The 17,117-nt window shown below is 37.4% G+C and overlaps 1 protein-coding gene across 1 annotated transcript in view; it reads left to right on the top strand.

Moving 5' to 3' along the window:
* Window positions 1-17,117, top strand: part of CEP128 (centrosomal protein 128) — a 347,268-nt gene that overhangs the window by 67,356 nt on the left and 262,795 nt on the right. The window contains exons 8-11 of the mRNA XM_063091601.1: window positions 158-244; window positions 8,044-8,118; window positions 9,721-9,853; window positions 14,175-14,326. Of these exons, the coding sequence (XP_062947671.1) occupies window positions 158-244; window positions 8,044-8,118; window positions 9,721-9,853; window positions 14,175-14,326 (447 nt within the window). The remainder of the gene's footprint in view (window positions 1-157; window positions 245-8,043; window positions 8,119-9,720; window positions 9,854-14,174; window positions 14,327-17,117) is intronic.

Raw genomic sequence — 17,117 nt, 5'->3', positions numbered from 1 at the left:
AGTGTTCTTAGGGCTTCAGTAAATGAGCAAGTTGTAATTCATTTATAGATTTTGCGTGGCTCATAACCATGTGCTCCTCAGCCTTTTTTAAAATAAATACTTTCAGTTTTATACATATTTTGGAATAATACATTTTTTCCCACCCCTTTCATTCTAGGCACTGAAGAAACAAGAAGCTAAAGCAGATGAGAATGAGGGAGTAATAAAAAATAAGCTAAAACAAACTGAAACTGAGAAGAATCAAGTAAGATTTTGAAAGTTATTTTTCAAAGAATAATGTGGTTTGGGGCCAGTGATATTTGTTGAATGCCTTGAAAAGTATCCCTGAGATTATTTATTAGAACACAGTGAAGACTTTATCTTTTGTTGAGGCATCACTTAGTTCAATGCTCTGTCACTCTTTACTACTTGCTTTTGGAAACATACACATGTGGTTTGCTACCTATGGCCGCTCCTGTTTGAGAGGCAAATTAAACTTTACCTTTCCTTACTGGGGAACATTTAAAGACTTTGACTTTGTTACAGAGTTAAGAATGACCTATTGTGTGAAGTTTGAATATTTTGGAAATATTCATTTTTGCTACAGAAGATAAGTATAGTTAGCCTAGTCTGAAATCACACTCTATTCTCATTAAATATTAAGGACCTATGATGTATATTCATGTCTGTGAGCCCATGGAACCTAGCACTTAGAGTTAGAAAGGAATTTAGAGGCCAAACAACTCTCCTCAATTTGCAAATAAGCAGATTTAAGGATGAGCCTAAGGTAATGAATGATGAAGTAAAAGTTTGCCTGTTCTTTATTCCATGTCACTTTTTTCCACCTACCATACCTCCTTTATTTATTTCACCAGCCAGTGTAAAGTTAAATAATGCTTCTGTCTTAGTCTGTTTGTGTTGCTATAACAGAAATACCTGAGACTGGGTAACTTACAAAGAAGAGAAGTTTATTTGGCTTATGGTTCTGGGACAGCTGCATCTGGCATGGGCCTCAGGCTGCTTCTGCTCATGACAAAAAGTGGCAGACAGCTTGTGGGTACATAAGCAGATCACATGGCAAGAGGAAGCAAGCTAGAGAGTGGAGGTGCCAGGGTCTTTTATAAAAACAGTTCTTGCGGGAACTAATAGAGCAAGAACTCACTCCTTAATCCCCACTCCCCCAGGGAGAGATCTGCCCCCATGATTCAATCAGTTTCCAACACTGCCACATTGGGGATCAAATTTCCACGTGAGTTCTGGGAGTACAAAACATCCAAACTCCATCATTCTACCCCTGGCCCCCCAAAACTCATGTCCCTCTCACATACAAAATACAATCATTCCATCCCAACAGTCCCAAAAGTCTTAGGTTTCTTCAGCACCAACTTAAAATTCTGAAGTCCAAAGTCCAAAGTCTCATCTGAGACCAAAGGCAAAACTCCTTCTAGCTGTGAACCTGTAAAAGTCAAAACCAAACTTATCTACTGCCAAGATACAATGCTGGAACAGACATTTGGTACACATTCCCATTCCAAAAGGGAGAAATAGGCCAAAAGAAAGGTGAAACAGGTCCCAAACAAGTCCGAAACCCAGCAGGGCAGACATTACATTTTAAAGCTCCAGAATAATCTTCTTTGACTCCAAGTCCTGCATCCTGGGCACAATTGGGCATCTGGGCCCCCATAGCCTCGGGCAGCCTCACTCCCGCAGCTCTACCAGGTAGGCCTCCAGGCTTTTCTATATATCCTCTGGAATCTGGATGGAGGCTTCCACACCTCCACTGCTCTCATGTTCTGCTGGCCTGCAGACTAAACACAATGTGGACGCCACCGAGGTTTCAGGCTTCTGCTCTCCAGAGCTGCTGCATGAGGGCTGCTTGAGGCAGGGCTGCTCGAGGCAGGGCTGCTCAACGCAGAGCAGCTTGGATGCAGGGAGCAGGTTCCCAAGAGCAGCTGCACCACAGGTCTGTCCTCTGGGACAACTCAGTCCTTCTAGACCTCAGGGTCTGTGATGGGTGGGGCACCCTTCCAGGCTTCTCAAATGCTTTTAGGGCTTTTTTTCCCTTTGTCCTGGCTATTAGTATCTGGCTGCCTCACTGCCAAGCTAATGTCTTTAGCAAACAGCTTATCCACTTTGCCCTTGCATTTTTCTCCAGATCTCTGCTTCTCTACCACATGGCCAGGCTGCAAATTTTCCAAATCTTTATGCTCTGCTTCCCTTTTAAATTCTCGCTTTATGTCATGCCTTTGCTGCCGTGAATGAGTAGGCTGTTACAAGTAGCCATGCAGCTTCCTTAATGCTTTGCTGCTTAGAAATTTCTTCTGCTAAACATTCTGGTTCATGTCTCTTACATCCCACCTTCCACAAAGTCCAAGGGCATGGACACAATGCAGCCAAGTTCCTTGCTGTGGTGTAGCAAGGGTGATCTTTTGTCCAATTCCCAATAAGTTCTTCTTTTCTATCTGAGACCTCATCATCTGCCTGGTCTTTACTGTCCACATTTCTATCAACATTCTGGTCACAACCATTTAACCAATCTCTAAAATGTTCCAAACTTTCCCTCATCTTTTTCCTCTTCTTCTAAGTCCTCCAAACTTCTCAAACTTTTGCCTGTTACACCGTTCCAAAGCAGCATCCACATTTTCAGTTATCTGTATAGCAACACCCCACTCCTCGGCACCAATTTCTATATTAGTCCATTTTTTTTCTTTTTTTCACGATTCGACAGCTTTTATTTATTTTTTTAAAAAGATGACTGGTTGGGGATCTTAACCCTTGACATGGTGTTGTCAGCAACACGGTCTCCCAAGTGAGCCATGGGCTGGCTTGTGATTTGATAGCTTTAAGATTTAATGCCTGCCCTGCTAGATTTCCAGCTTGTTTAGGACATGTTATCCCTTTCTTTTGGCATATTTCTCCCTTTTTGAATGGCAATATGTATCCTATGTTTGTCCTGCCATTGTAGATAACTTGTTTTGATTTCATGGATGGGATCTTGAGACTTCAGACTTTTTTTTTTTTTTTTTTTAAATTTTATTTTGTTGATGTACATTGTGGCTGATTATTGCTCCCCATCACCTAAACCTCCCTCCCTCCCCCCTCCCCCCTCCCCCTAACAATGTCCTTTCTGTTTGCTTGTCGTATCAAATTCAAGTAATTGTGGTTGTTATATCTTCTCCCCCCGCCCCCTTTTTTTTTCTTTTTTTTTTTGTGTGTGTGTGTGAATTTATATATTAAGTTTTAGCTCCCACCAATAAGTGAGAACATGTGGTATTTCTCTTTCTGTGCCTGACTTGTTTCACTTAATATAATTCTCTCGAGGTCCATCCATGTTGTTGTAAATGGCAGTATTTCATTCGTTTTTATAGCTGAGTAGTATTCCATTGTGTAGATGTACCACATTTTCCGTATCCACTCATCTGATGATGGACATTCGGGCTGGTTCCAACTCTTGGCTATTGTAAAGAGTGCTGCGATGAACATTGGGGAACAGGTATACCTTCGACTTGATGATTTCCATTCCTCTGGGTATATTCCCAACAGTGGGATAGCTGGGTCGTATGGTAGATCTATCTGCAATTGTTTGAGGAACCTCCATACCATTTTCCATAGAGGCTGCACCATTTTGCAGTCCCACCAACAATGTATGAGAGTTCCTTTTTCTCCGCAACCTCGCCAGCATTTATCGTTCAGAGTCTTTTGGATTTTAGCCATCCTAACTGGGGTTAGATGGTATCTCAGTGTGGTTTTGATTTGCATTTCCTGGATGCTGAGTGATGTTGAGCATTTTGAATATATATATATATATATATATATATATATATATATATATATATAGTATTTTGAATATATCATCCCATTCCTTTCTAGCTTTTAGGGTTTGTGATGAAAAGTCTGATGTTAGCCTGATTGGGGCTCCCTTATAGGTGATTTGACACTTCTCTCTTGCAGCTTTTAAGATTCTCTCTTTGTCTCTGAGTTTTGCCAATTTGACTATAACATGTCTTGGAGAAGGCCTTTTTGGGTTGAATACGTTTGGAGATCATTGAGCTTCCTGGATCTGAAGATCTGTGATTTTTCCTATACCTGGGAAGTTTTCTGCCACTATTTTGTTGAATATGTTTTCAGTGGAATCTCCATTTTCCTCCCCTTCTGGAATACCCATGACTCGGATATTTGAGCGCTTAAGGTTGCCTGATATCTCTCTCAGATTTTCTTCAATGTCTTTGATTCTTTTTTCTTTCTTTTTGTCTGCTCGTGTTATTTCAAACAGCCCATCTTCAAGTTCAGAGGTTCTCTCTTCAACTTCAACAAGCCTGCTGGTTAAATTCTCCGTTGCGTTTTTTATTTCGCTGAATAATTTCTCCAGTTTAGCAAGTTCTGCTACATTTTTTTTCAGGACATTGATTTCCTTGTACATTTCCTCTTTCAGATCCTGTATACTTTTACTCATTTCATCATGATGTCTAGCTGAGTTTTCTTGTGTCTCATTCAGTTTCCTTAGAATTATCACTTGAAATTCCTTGTCAGTCATTTCAAGGGCTTCTTGTTCTATAGGATCTAGAGTTTGAGATTTATTAACTTTTGGTGGTGTACTTTCTTGATTTTTTGTATTTCTGGTATCTTTTTTTTGATGTTTATTCATTGTGGCAGGGGGTTTCACAGTCCACCGGTTTGAGACTATTGACTAACTAAGATGTTGCTGTGGCTGCCAATTTGGTATGGCTACCTCCGTGACTGCTCGGTTGGCCTCTAGTGCCTTGTGTGTATGGTTGCCTTGGGTCTTGGGCCTCTCCAGGGAGCCACCTTTCTGGTCAGCTTGGACTCTGCTGGGCTGGTGGATCACGTACCACAGGGTGTGTGATCTCTGTTGAGCTTTCACTTCCCGTGCAGGACTCCTCCCTGTTCCGTGTGCTTTGGCCCAGGCTGTTGGATTGTGCAGTAGCGACCCCACAGGGTGTGTAGTTTCTGTCGAGTCTCTGCCTCCCTGGCCGCATGTCTCCCCACTCTGTGCGCACTGGGCTGGGCTGGGACGTGTCTTCTGCAACCTTCATCTATCAGCTGGGCCTTCAAGACCCTGCTCGGCACTGCCTCGCCCAGGAAGTCTACCAGGTTTCTGGTAGGCACAGATGACCGGTCGCTCTGGGTGCCTTTGTAGCACTGTGTAGATCTTTCTCTGGACTTGTTCACCTTTGTATACCCCCGGCATGGACCGAGTCTAGCTCCCACCTGCAGTCAGCTCTCCGGCAGGTTCAAGCGGACTTGGGAACTCTGCTACCACACTATTCCCAACCAGAAATTGGTTAGGCGTTTTTCTGAACTGGTGGCCGCAGAGATGGTATCTGCCTCCCAGTAACAGGGAGTTTACCGGGGCCGGAGTCCAGGGTGTGGTGGAGTGACAGTCGGCCCCGCCCGTACTTCCTTGCCCTCCCAACACTGGCCAGGGACGCCCCACGCCACCAGCCCCACCAGAGAACTGCGGAATGAGTGGGAGGGAAGGCCAGCCTGCAGGTCCTGGGAATTCCCGCGCCGGGGCAAGCAAGTGGGAAGGCTCAGTGAGGAGCCGAGCCGGGCCGGAGCTGCCAGCACCTGGGAAAATGGAGGCAGCCCCGGGGCGGTGAGTGGCTTGGTGATGCAGGTGGAAGCTGGGTGGGCGTCAGCCCCCCAAGCAGGGCTGGGCCAGGGGTCACTCACAGGGCTGTGCCAGGTCGGGCGCTCACTCTCTGCCTCTGGTTTGTCTCCTTCCCCGTTCTCGGCCGTCGCTGCCTCGGTCTGCTTGCTCGGTCCAGCGGCGCGGCTCGGGCGCTGCCAGGAATCTTCTTTTATGCCGTCCTGAAACCTCGAATCCTGAATAGGGCAGCTGGCCGCCTTCAGCGCGGCCCTGTCCTCTGGGATTCTGTCTGCATCCACAGCAGCCCTGGCACCGTGTTCCCTGTTTAGAGACTCGCTTTTGCAGCTGAGAAACAGTTCTTTTCCTGCTCCATTCTTCAAAGCTGTTGCCTGTAAATGAGGCAGCCTCTCCTGCCGAGAGCAAAGTGGCGGTCAGCCCCCACGACCGGCCACCAGCAGCGGTCCTCCCTTAAGAGATGGCAAGAGGAAGGTCCACAAGTTTCCTGGCTGCCTGAGGCCCAGTTGCCGCCTTTTCCACCTCAGCTACTCCGCGCCAGCTGCCGCAGCCTCCGCCATCTTGAAACCCTCAAGACTTCAGACTTTTGAGCCTTATTAGGTCGTAGGAGATCCCTTTCGGCCGCGCCCCATCATGGCGGTGGCTACCCTTCTCTTCCGCCTTCTCCTTCCCACCGGCGCCACAACACCTCTTTATTAGTCCATTTTTGTTGCTTATAACAAAATATATGGAACTGTGTAATTGTAAAGAAAAATGACATTTATTGCTTACAGTCTTTTATACAAACACCTCTCTCGCAGAAACTAATAGAGTGAGAACTCACTCCTTAATCCTCCTAAAGAGAACATTAGTCCATTCATGAGGGACCCGCCCCATGACTCAATCAGTTTCCAACACTGCCACATTGGGGATCAAATTTCCACATGAGTTCAGGGAGGACAAAACATCCAAACTCCATCAGCTTCCAAGTTGCCTTTATTATAAGCCAGGTATGTCAGGTCATCAAGTTCGCTCTTTGGGATTTGAGACTGCTGATATTATACAGAGATTATGACCAGTGTGGGCTTGGGTTGATTTCAAAGCCATTTTGACTGCAGTGTGATTTCTCTCTTTATTTCTTTATAGAAATGAGAGAACAGGTTGGACAATATTTTGTGTGGATTCTGTGATCCCATGTATACTTTACTTTTAAAAAAATGACATTTATTTTATGAGCTACATGTATAATTTAAAAAATTGTATAACTGGATTTAAAACTTACTTTTAAGTAATTATAGATCCATAGTTTGTTGCAAAACAAAATGTAGAGAGATCCATGTAGCCTTCACCCCGTTTCCTTTAATGGTAACATTTTGCATAATTTTCATTCAATATCAAAACCAGGAAATTGACATTAGTGCAATCTGCGGAATTTATGCAGATCTCACCAGTTTTATTTGCACTCATTTGTGTGTTGAGTGTGTTTGTGTGCATGTGTGTTGTTTTATTTATTTTTATCTTGTGTAGATTCATGTTACCACCACCACAAAGCTCTCTCATGCTCCTTGATAGGCACATCTACCAAATGTACAATTTTTAAAAGACTACTATGTATTTATAGATAGCAGTTTGTTCAAATGAAATGATAATTTAGGATAAATATTATAAATCTAAGCTCTTAAAAACATCTTAATATAAATTTGTGATTTTACAAAACAAACTTACTGTTAACAAAATGCAAACAAGTCTAGCATCTGTAAGCTCTAAATTTTGAACAAACTTGTGTCCCATTCTGCTACACTTTTCAATCTGAAGTAGATAGGCATATTCAGACCTCATAGGATAGTTAGTTACCTAACTGGCTACATGTTCTATGGATATTTATCTAATGGCAGTATTATTAAGGAAATTTTAAGTGTCTTATTCTGACTTTAGAAATTTTAAAAGTTTAGGAATATCTTATGAATATTAGAAATATTAGGAATATAAGAAATCACCAGTTAGATGAAATGTATTTTGAATCGAGTCCCTGCAGTTTTTATTTTAATTTAGTTCATTTGATACTGCATCTTCTAATTTAAAGAAAAAATTGCTTTAGAATTTAGATTAAAATGATTTAGAACTTGAAGACCTCTCAGAGACTGATATGAAGTTCTTATTTTAGAGATGACAGAACAGAGGCCTAAGGAGAAGAGACTTAGACAGGATCACAGTTGAGATGAAACTGACTAGATCCTAGACCTCTTGAGGCCTAGTCTAGTTCACTTTATTTGTGTAATTAATGTTATTTTAATGAAAGTATTGACATGTTTATAGTGAGATATTTATCCTTTCATGTTAGCTGTAATTATTTCCTGAAAACTTTTTCATTTTCTCCTCTTAAACTGTGCCCATAATAATTTAGTTATTTTCTACCCCATTGGTTGGACACTTTTCTTTATCCTTTCTTGAAACTATAGCTTGAACAGGAATTGGAGCTATCTCGAAGGTTATTGAATCAATCAGAGGGCAGCAGAGAAACACTTTTGCATCAGGTAAGTCTATGTAAACTGTGATAATCTGCTTTTACATTAAGTCGGGACTGAGTCACCTTCTCTACTAAATGTCTTTGTGAAAGAAAAAAAACATGGATCTCGAAAATGATTTTTCTTAAGGAATGTATATTAGCACACATAAGCAAAAGATGAAATCCTTTTAGGAAGATTCAGAGAAAGCTGGTACAAAACACTGGCCCAAGTTCCCACGGTGGCAATGGATCTTTCTAACTGCTGCTTCAAATTGCTACTTATCTTTCTTAGCATGAGCAGTGTAAAAGTAAGACTGGATGTGTAAGATAAAAATTTTCCCAGGAGCTTAATTTTATTCAAAGAGGACTTGAAGAGTAAAGGAGGAAGTAAAATACATAAAGTAGACCTTTGCATGTTCAAGTTACTTTGAATACATCGTTGTCTTTTATTTATGTTTTCAACATGCTACCTGGCCCCTTTTAACCATAGATAAGGCTTCATTTTAAAGCATATTTTGCAGTTCATTAGCCCGTAATGGGAGTTTGGCATTTCTGATATTTAAAGTTCAGTAACTTTAAATTGTGATTTTACATACATTGGATAAGGGCATGTGGGTTTCTAACTGCCTCTCTGTGTTTAATACAAACTGCAATTGTACCTTTTTTTGTTTTGAGGTGTGTGTTACATAACTCACCTACATAACATGTTAGGTATGCAAAATGTCAGGAATCATAGACATTCAGAAGGAGTATTTCATTTTGATAATTCGTGCTGAAAATACACCATAGCACCTGTTTTACAAAACCTTTAAAAGTGTTCATTGACTTTGTTCTGCTGCCAGTGGTCACATGGAATTAATGTTGGCAGGGTTCAGACTTTCTTTTTTGGAAGTTTATGTTTGTATTCAGTTCCACTCTGGCTTTTTTTGGAACACTGACTTGTAATCTTTAGTTTCAATTTTTGAAGCAAAAGATTTCTTTGTTTGGATTTTCATTGTGACTTTAGCTTAATCTTTTTGCCACTGCTAACTTGTTTAATGGTCATGGGAACTACCTACTATGTGCTAGGTAATTTCCTAGTCTCTAGAAATATAGAGATAAATAAAACAGTTTCTGAGTCCAAGGGGTTTATAGTTTATTCAACAGCACTTATTGCTTATTTATTTTGAGCACTGTTTTGATATCAAAATATGCTACATCATTGTCATTTCACTTGGGTTTCACAACTAATAGACCATGTTCACATAAAAGAAAACAGGAGAAAAATAGAAAAACATGAAAACGTATAGTACTTAGTTAGAGATTGTTTGGGTTAACGGTGGAGTGGACTGAGGTGAAAATAAGGGATTTAAAAAAAAATGTGGTCAAATTCTCTGTCACGAAGGACACAGAAAAGGAAAAGACATTCATTTTTTATGGAAGGAATGGGAGGAATGAGGAGATGGAGCAGGAGACTGTTCCACTGTGCTTGGCATAGCAAAGATATTAACTTGGCTTCAACTTGTGTTTAAAATAGCCCATTAGAAGTAAAATATTTTCCCCAAGCAAATAATTTATAATAATTTGTAAGTGCAATGATTTTTTTCCTGATTTGAAAATTAAAGTTTGATTTTTAACTATGCAAATTTAGGTAGAAGAACTACGTACACAACTTACCAAAGCAGAAGGTGATCGAAAAGGTTTACAGCATCAAGTATCTCAGATTTCCAAGCAACAATCAAACCATCAGGATAAGCAAGGAGATGATTGGAGGTTTAGGAGAGGTATAATTCTGATTTGTAAATGTGTAGATCTTGTTTGGTCTTTCTTAGAAAATAATTTCCATTCTCAGAATTGTGTTTCTTATGGTATGCTTATGTCATCCTGTCTATTTCTTGATCTATTACAATGTTTTCCAACAAGCTGATCGTAATTTAGCATCTAATTTTAGTGGCTTTTGTGCTTGATTTCTAAACTCATTTCTGTTGTCAAACCTACCTATTTCTTGGGACTTTCTTTTATAAAGAGCCTGCGAAGACAGTAGTGGGAATTTTTAGCTTTCTATCCCCATGCCTCTGTGTGTGTGCACATGCGTACTTGTCCTTGTGCTCAAATTGTAAATGCTCCTCTAATTTTTACTATCCTTTGCTCCAGTTTTCACTATATGAACAATTACAATTAAGACCCTATGTTTTTTGTTATTTGGAGATTGGTGGCAAAAATTAATCACATCCCAGAAATGGTCATGAGCCATATCACTGGCTTTTTCTTATACGGAAATGTTATAATACCATCTTAATGGAGGTTTTAGTTTAAATGATGTAATTTAATAACTCTGGATGCAAGTTCAGGTTTAACAAAAATGGTGATATTGAGATTTTATAATGGTTCCTAATAGGTGAGTCCAGATTGCTCAGTTTGTAAATTATTCCAATAATGAGGATTCCCACTCAAATGCCCCAATAATTGTAGAAACCCTTGTAAGCTTTGATGAACTATTAAACTCAGGGAAGTTAAATATTTTTCTAGTCTTTCCAAACATAACTCAATATGTTGCCTAAGCTAGAATTTCCACATTGCCAGAATATCTTCAATGAATGACAAATTTTGACAAAGTTGTCCTGATATATTTGTATGCCATTAAGTTCATTTACGTTCCATGTGCTATTATAATTTAAATATCATTTGGAATCAAATATTTATTTTTAAAAATAAAATCCTAAACTATTAGATTATCAAATTTTCATAAGGATACAAAAAGACTTTGCCACATGTGTTATACGTTTTGATACCTTGTAAAACCTAGTTATTTTTAGTGTGAAGTCTTTGAAGATTAGAAAAATCTATCTTAACTACTTATCAGGTTTTAGAAAAAATCTATTTGAAAGTTCTCTTATCAATGTGATAATGGACTTCACCTTCTTTTAACAGTTCTAGAGTTTTTCATCTTTATAGAATGTCTGTATTGTTTACAGATAATACTACATAAGAAATCATACTTCTTGTCACACTCCGGCTGCTGTTTGTTCTTCTGCCCATAGCAAAATGGATTCTACCTTTTTTTCTAGCATTGATTTTGCTTAGTGGTCTCCTCAGTCAATTACAAAATAATTTTTTCATTACTTCTGTTATTGTCCCCTGTTTATTTCCTCTTCCCTTTTGAAACGCTTCCACTGACTTCTATGCCCTTACCCTTTCCTAGTTCTGCCTTAGTTATTTTTGTTCTTTTTATTTGAATCTTTTCGCTTTGTTCACAGTTTGTCTTTTAAATGGTGGTTTTGCCTAGTATCCTGTTCATGGCTTTTCTTACTTCGTATTTTTCCCTAGGGGTTATTATCTACTCTTATGCTTTAGTTATCATCCATAAATGATAATTCCTAAATCTAGCTTCACTTACTTTACTAACCTTCAGCTATCTAGATGGAGTTGCTCATTCAGTATCTCCATATATTGTTGTTCCACAGAATGCCTGGTTATCAGATTTACAACTGAATTCATCTTCTCCTCAAAATCTGTTTTTCTTTTCTGTTTCAATTAATGGCATCTTCCTTCATCCAGATACCCAAGCCTAAAACACAAAGAACATAGAAATTATTCCTTCTATCCATTTAATTAGTCACTGTGTCCTCTCTATTTATACATCTGGATAGCTCTTGAATTTGCCCTATCCTTTCTTATTCCCACTGCCCCAGCTAAGGCATGCTTCATCTCATGCTTCATCTCTCTTAAATCATCTTGCTTTATTCTGACTCATCTGTAATCTATCTTCTATACTGTTACTAAAGGTACACTTCTAAGACAACAACTGATCGTGTTATTTTTTTGATTAAAGCCTCCCATTAAAGCCTCTCATTACAATTTACTGAGTTCTTACTACATACATTATGCTACTCAATTTACATTGTCTTGCTTAATTCACACATCTACTCTATGAGAAGTGAACTATTCTTATTTCCATTTTAATGATTAAAAAAAAAGGCCAAAGAACAAAGAGATTAACTTGCCAACGATCACACATATGGGAACTAGCAGACCAAAATCTTTTCTTCCCCTAATTTGAGCTCTTAACTGCTATCCTGTACTGACCCAAAATGAAGTGTATGAGACAGTCTTCTGGATGTGGGTGGAGAGTGTTTGTAATGCTATTTATATTTTATACTTTGTTTAAAATATTTTAATTTTGTTAAATGTTTCATTGTATATATGTGTGCATGTATGTGTGTGTGTATATCCGTACTAATTTTTTATGTCTGTATATGTTTTATGAAACATACCAAAATATTATGTTTTCATACCAAATATATACATGTTCCCTAAGATATACATATGTATGTATGTATACACATATGCCTTCATATTTTATATAATATGTATTCATATTAATGTTGTAATATATATCCATGCTTAAGTTATATATATACTTGTATATCATGAAACGTGTATCTATATATACACATGCTTTTGAGACATGTTATATGCACATATATATATACACATATATATATTTATAAAATGAATAAATATACTTACTCATAAACATATATGTACAATTTCAGGTTGGAGATCTAGCAGGAATGGCAGAGTAGGGCCCATGGGCCAAATCCAGACTGCTACCTGTTTTTGTAATAAACTTTAGTGGAACATACTACGCCCATTCATTTGCACACTGTCTAGGCTACTTTTGCAATACAATAGCAGAGTTGAGTAGTTGTGACAAAGATCATATGGCTAAAATATATTTATCTGATCCTTTACAGAAAATGTTTGCTGAGTCTTCCTCTTCCCACTCTCACAGTATATGAGTTACCTGTATAGAACTACTGTGTGTGCAGTTACCTGAATATTAAATCCAATTTTATACCCCTGTGCTTTATGTTGTTTCTTTTCTCTGAAGTAATACCTTATTTCCTTTGCTTGGTGAAATTTTGTATTCATTCTTTAAATCTAACTTAGTTCCTAATTCTTCCTACCTTAATTTCTCACCAGGACAGAGTTAATCACTCCATCTTTTGTACTATTTTTATATAATGCTCATGTATCTGTCAGTGCTCTTATTGTTCTATGAAATGCTTGCCTTCCATTCCAATATGTACAATTTTGAGCACTTTAGTATTACAGAAGTTGGGATGTATATTATGAATGATATATACATTTTTTGAAAGCAATTTTATATCCATATTTCTTTTTGTCTTTTTTAAAATTTATTTTTTAATTGAAACAATTGATTATACCTATTTATGAAGTACAGAGTTGACTGTCAGTATTTGTGCACAATATGTGATCAAATCAATATTACTAGTATGTTCATCATTACAAATCATAATTTGATAATGTTTTCTCCTTTCTTTCTTTTCTGCAAAAGAAACACTGGAAAAACAGTAATTTTAAATTGATGCTATCTATTCCAATTGTTGACATTTTTGACTTAAGGAAGTAATTTATATGCCTTAGAATGCAAGCTTATTAAGGATGGGTTTTTATGTTATTCATCACTGTATTTGTTTTTGAAGAAGATAGTATTTTAGTGCCCTGTGCATCATAAACCAAGTATTTCATGTTGAATTAACTAACAAGTCAATTTATATTGTTCAATGATATAGTTTCAGGTAATAGTCTCAGAATTAGTAAGAATTAATAAATTGGTGATCCTACACAGAGATTTAGCAGCATCGTTTGTCATTTATGTTATAAGAAAAGCATTTCATTGTATAAACTTCAGTAACTTTAGTTAGATGGAGTAACTTAGTTGAATATTCTTTTAATATTTTTGTTTTACTGTTTGGAGGTAATGTAGAGACGTAAGGAAAATGAAAGAAAAAAATGTGTAGGATTTTCCTGAAATAAATTGTACTAGAAATCAGATCACAATTTAAGTTTTAGTATCAAAATGGAATACTGTTGGGTGACCTAGCAATGTATGTATTTTTGAAAACTAGTGAGACTTGAAACAATAGATTAGCAAAGCCTGAAAATTGTTTTTGAGTGACAGTGTGAACAAATGGACTATGTTAGGTAGGATACTACAACATCAGGCCTCAGTAACACTGAAAGTACATTCTTCTGTGAGTAAAGAACAGCACTGAGATTTACGTTTTCTCTTTTAAGGGGTTGAGCGGGAAAACCAGGATCTGGAGCAACAGATGTCAGATTTAAGAGTGCAGCTGAACTTCAGCGCAATGGCATCTGAATTAGAGGAAGTGAAGCGGTGCATGGAGCGAAAAGACAAGGAGAAAGCACATTTGGCAGTACAAATAGAGGTGACTTTGCTATTTTTAAGCTGTACTTGAAAAACTTTAATTTTGTAGAATTGCTTAATGAAATTTTGATGTAAAGATGACTTATTTATGAACTCTAGTTTAGATCTAGGTAATATAAAGTTATGTTAATGACTAATTTACTTATATATAGAAATTCATTTCTCTTTCATCTGGGACCCAAAGCTAGGAACCTTGATTCTTTTCGTTCATTATTTCTTAGTGAAACCTTTTGCTGTTACTACACTTGAAAATATTTATGTTCTAGTAGCAATTGAGCCCTTCCTAAAAACAGAAGGGATCCTTCTTCTCTGAGAGAAAAGAGACTTATTTTGGGAGTGAAACTTACAGAAAGCACATCAAAAAAGTACCGATATTTCTGTTTTTGGAGCAGTAAAAATTCTACCTGCATGAGGTAAAATTGTGATGCCACTATTAATTTAGAGTTGTGTAGTAATCATGAATGATGTGGTAATCATGAATGGAGTGTAACTAGGGAGCTACTGTTTCCTGCTTGCTTTTATCTAGCATGGATGAGGCAATTATCAAAATTTATTAAAAATCAAAGGAAAGGACCTCATAAAAGGAAATGGCTTAGTTCAAATTATAATTATGCAAGTTAGATCAAACATGGATGACACATTTGGAAGTAGATATGTATCATTCCTCCTATTTATCTATTTTTATTAGTGAAGTTGTGTTCTAATTGTAGTAAGTAAGTGCACTGAAAGGATTTTCAAAATTGTAATGAAAGGTAGAAAATTGGTGTTAAAAGCATGTAACTTCATATAACCCAAATGAAATATTTAATGTTACTCCAGTCTAAGTTTCTCTTTCATCTTGTGAACATGTCAATAGAAAATGTCTTTTAGATAATGAAATATTGACATAGTCTTTATAAAGCTCTCTACATGTTTAATAAGTACTTATCAGAAATAGTCTCAGAGCAATGGTAATTGTATGACTTCTAAAATTTGCTTCATGGATATTGTTTTAGCCCTTGAATCCTGTATAATTATTTTCCTGAAGTTAAGTATTTTTTTTTAAACCATGCTAATAAATGTCAAAAATAGAAAAGTCCCTTTAATAGCTGTTCATAACCACATGTTGGTCCTTCTTTTCTTCTTTCCTTTCCTCACTTTCTTCATTTACCACTGTGGTTTAAATTGGAAAAATCAAAAAAGATCTCACATAGGTGGGCATTTCAAAAATTGCTTATAGTATCCTAATAATGCTCTCATTCAATGATCTTGGCTTTCCCCTTGCCCTAACTTAATAGTCTTTTTACATTTCTCATGGGTTAGGGGAAGAATTTGAGTTCTCTTGGGTTAGTTTGGATTGTTTGTATAGGGTTTGATGTGAAAAACAATTGGAGGAGAAGTTTTTACTCAGTCATCAAATATTATTGACTGTCTATTACAGGCCAGACACTATTGTAGGTGCTGGTGACCTAGCAATGAACAAAAACTCACCTTGTTTTCTGTCTTTTGTAGTTGACATTACCAAAGTAGTATAGAAAGTTCTCTGAGATTATCTTACTTCTAAGAACAAATTCCTTCTGGATGATGAAAGATTTTTTTTTCCCAGTTAACATCGAAAAAGACGTCACAAAAAAACAGCATGCATCCCTGGAAGAAATTACCATTGACTAGTTTTATTTTTTCAGATTTTCTTATTTTTAACAATAAAATAATTGACTTAATTGAATTCACATCAGTTGTTTTAGATTTAGTGTCACTTCTTATTATGCCTTCTCTGTTTTTCTTCCTTACGGAAGCCTTTTGAATATCCTTATTCCCAAGCTGTTGTGAAAGCAATGCTGAGTGCAAACTTTGTGAGAGAGAGAGGTCATAGAGCATTCGATTGTAACCTCTAACAGTTGAGAATTTTATTAACACTTAATTGAATACCATTTAGACTCTGCTTTATTTTTAGAAAATATCAGGTAGTATAGGGCTATTGCCTTATACGTTTTATAAAAAAAAATAGAGATTAATCTCCTTTAGTTGCTTTTTAGAGACCAAATGTAAATAAAAAAGATGCAGAAAATGAGATTATTGGTCAGGCCCCAAAACATTTGTATAGTAACAGTTCTTATGATTTCTTCAATTATTAATGTCTTTCCTTTTAACCTTGACTTTCTGACAACTTCTCTACTGAACCTCACATGTAGTCATGTTAAATAATTTATTTTCTCTTAAATTTCCTCTATCAGTCTGTTTCTGTTGCTTATAACCAAATACTCGATACTGGGTACTTTATAAAGAAAACAAAATTTATTGCTTATGGTTTTGGAGGCTGGGAAGTCCAAAGTCCAGGGAACATATCTGGTGACAGTCTTGGTGGTAGTAACAGGGATCCAGGGGTCTCACATGGCTGAAGATGGAGGAGCAGAGAAAGACTACCTCTCATGTTCTCTTCTTTTAAAGCTCTCAGAACCACGCCCCTGACCACCGTTATTAATCTATTCACTACAGCATGGTTCTGCAATCCAATCAACTCTTCAATGCCCCACCTTTCAATTTCCATAATAGGATTTCCCTCAACAGTTACATTGGGAATAAAGTTTTAGGGGGACATTCAACCCAGAGAATTGTGCCCCATGCCTCCCAAAACTCATGTCTTTTTCACATACAAATACATTCATTTCATCCTTGAAGTCTTGTTACAACTCATAAGTCCAAAGTTCATAGTCCCACCTGTGAATTCAAAACAAGTTATCTACTTCAGAGATACAATGGTGGGTAAACAAAGGGCACATATTCTCGTTCAAAAAGGGAAAAATAGGCCAAAA

Source organism: Cynocephalus volans, chromosome 3, assembly GCF_027409185.1.
Source record: "Cynocephalus volans isolate mCynVol1 chromosome 3, mCynVol1.pri, whole genome shotgun sequence".
NCBI lineage: Eukaryota > Metazoa > Chordata > Mammalia > Dermoptera > Cynocephalidae > Cynocephalus > Cynocephalus volans.
This window is presented reverse-complemented; position numbering and strand designations above follow the sequence as displayed.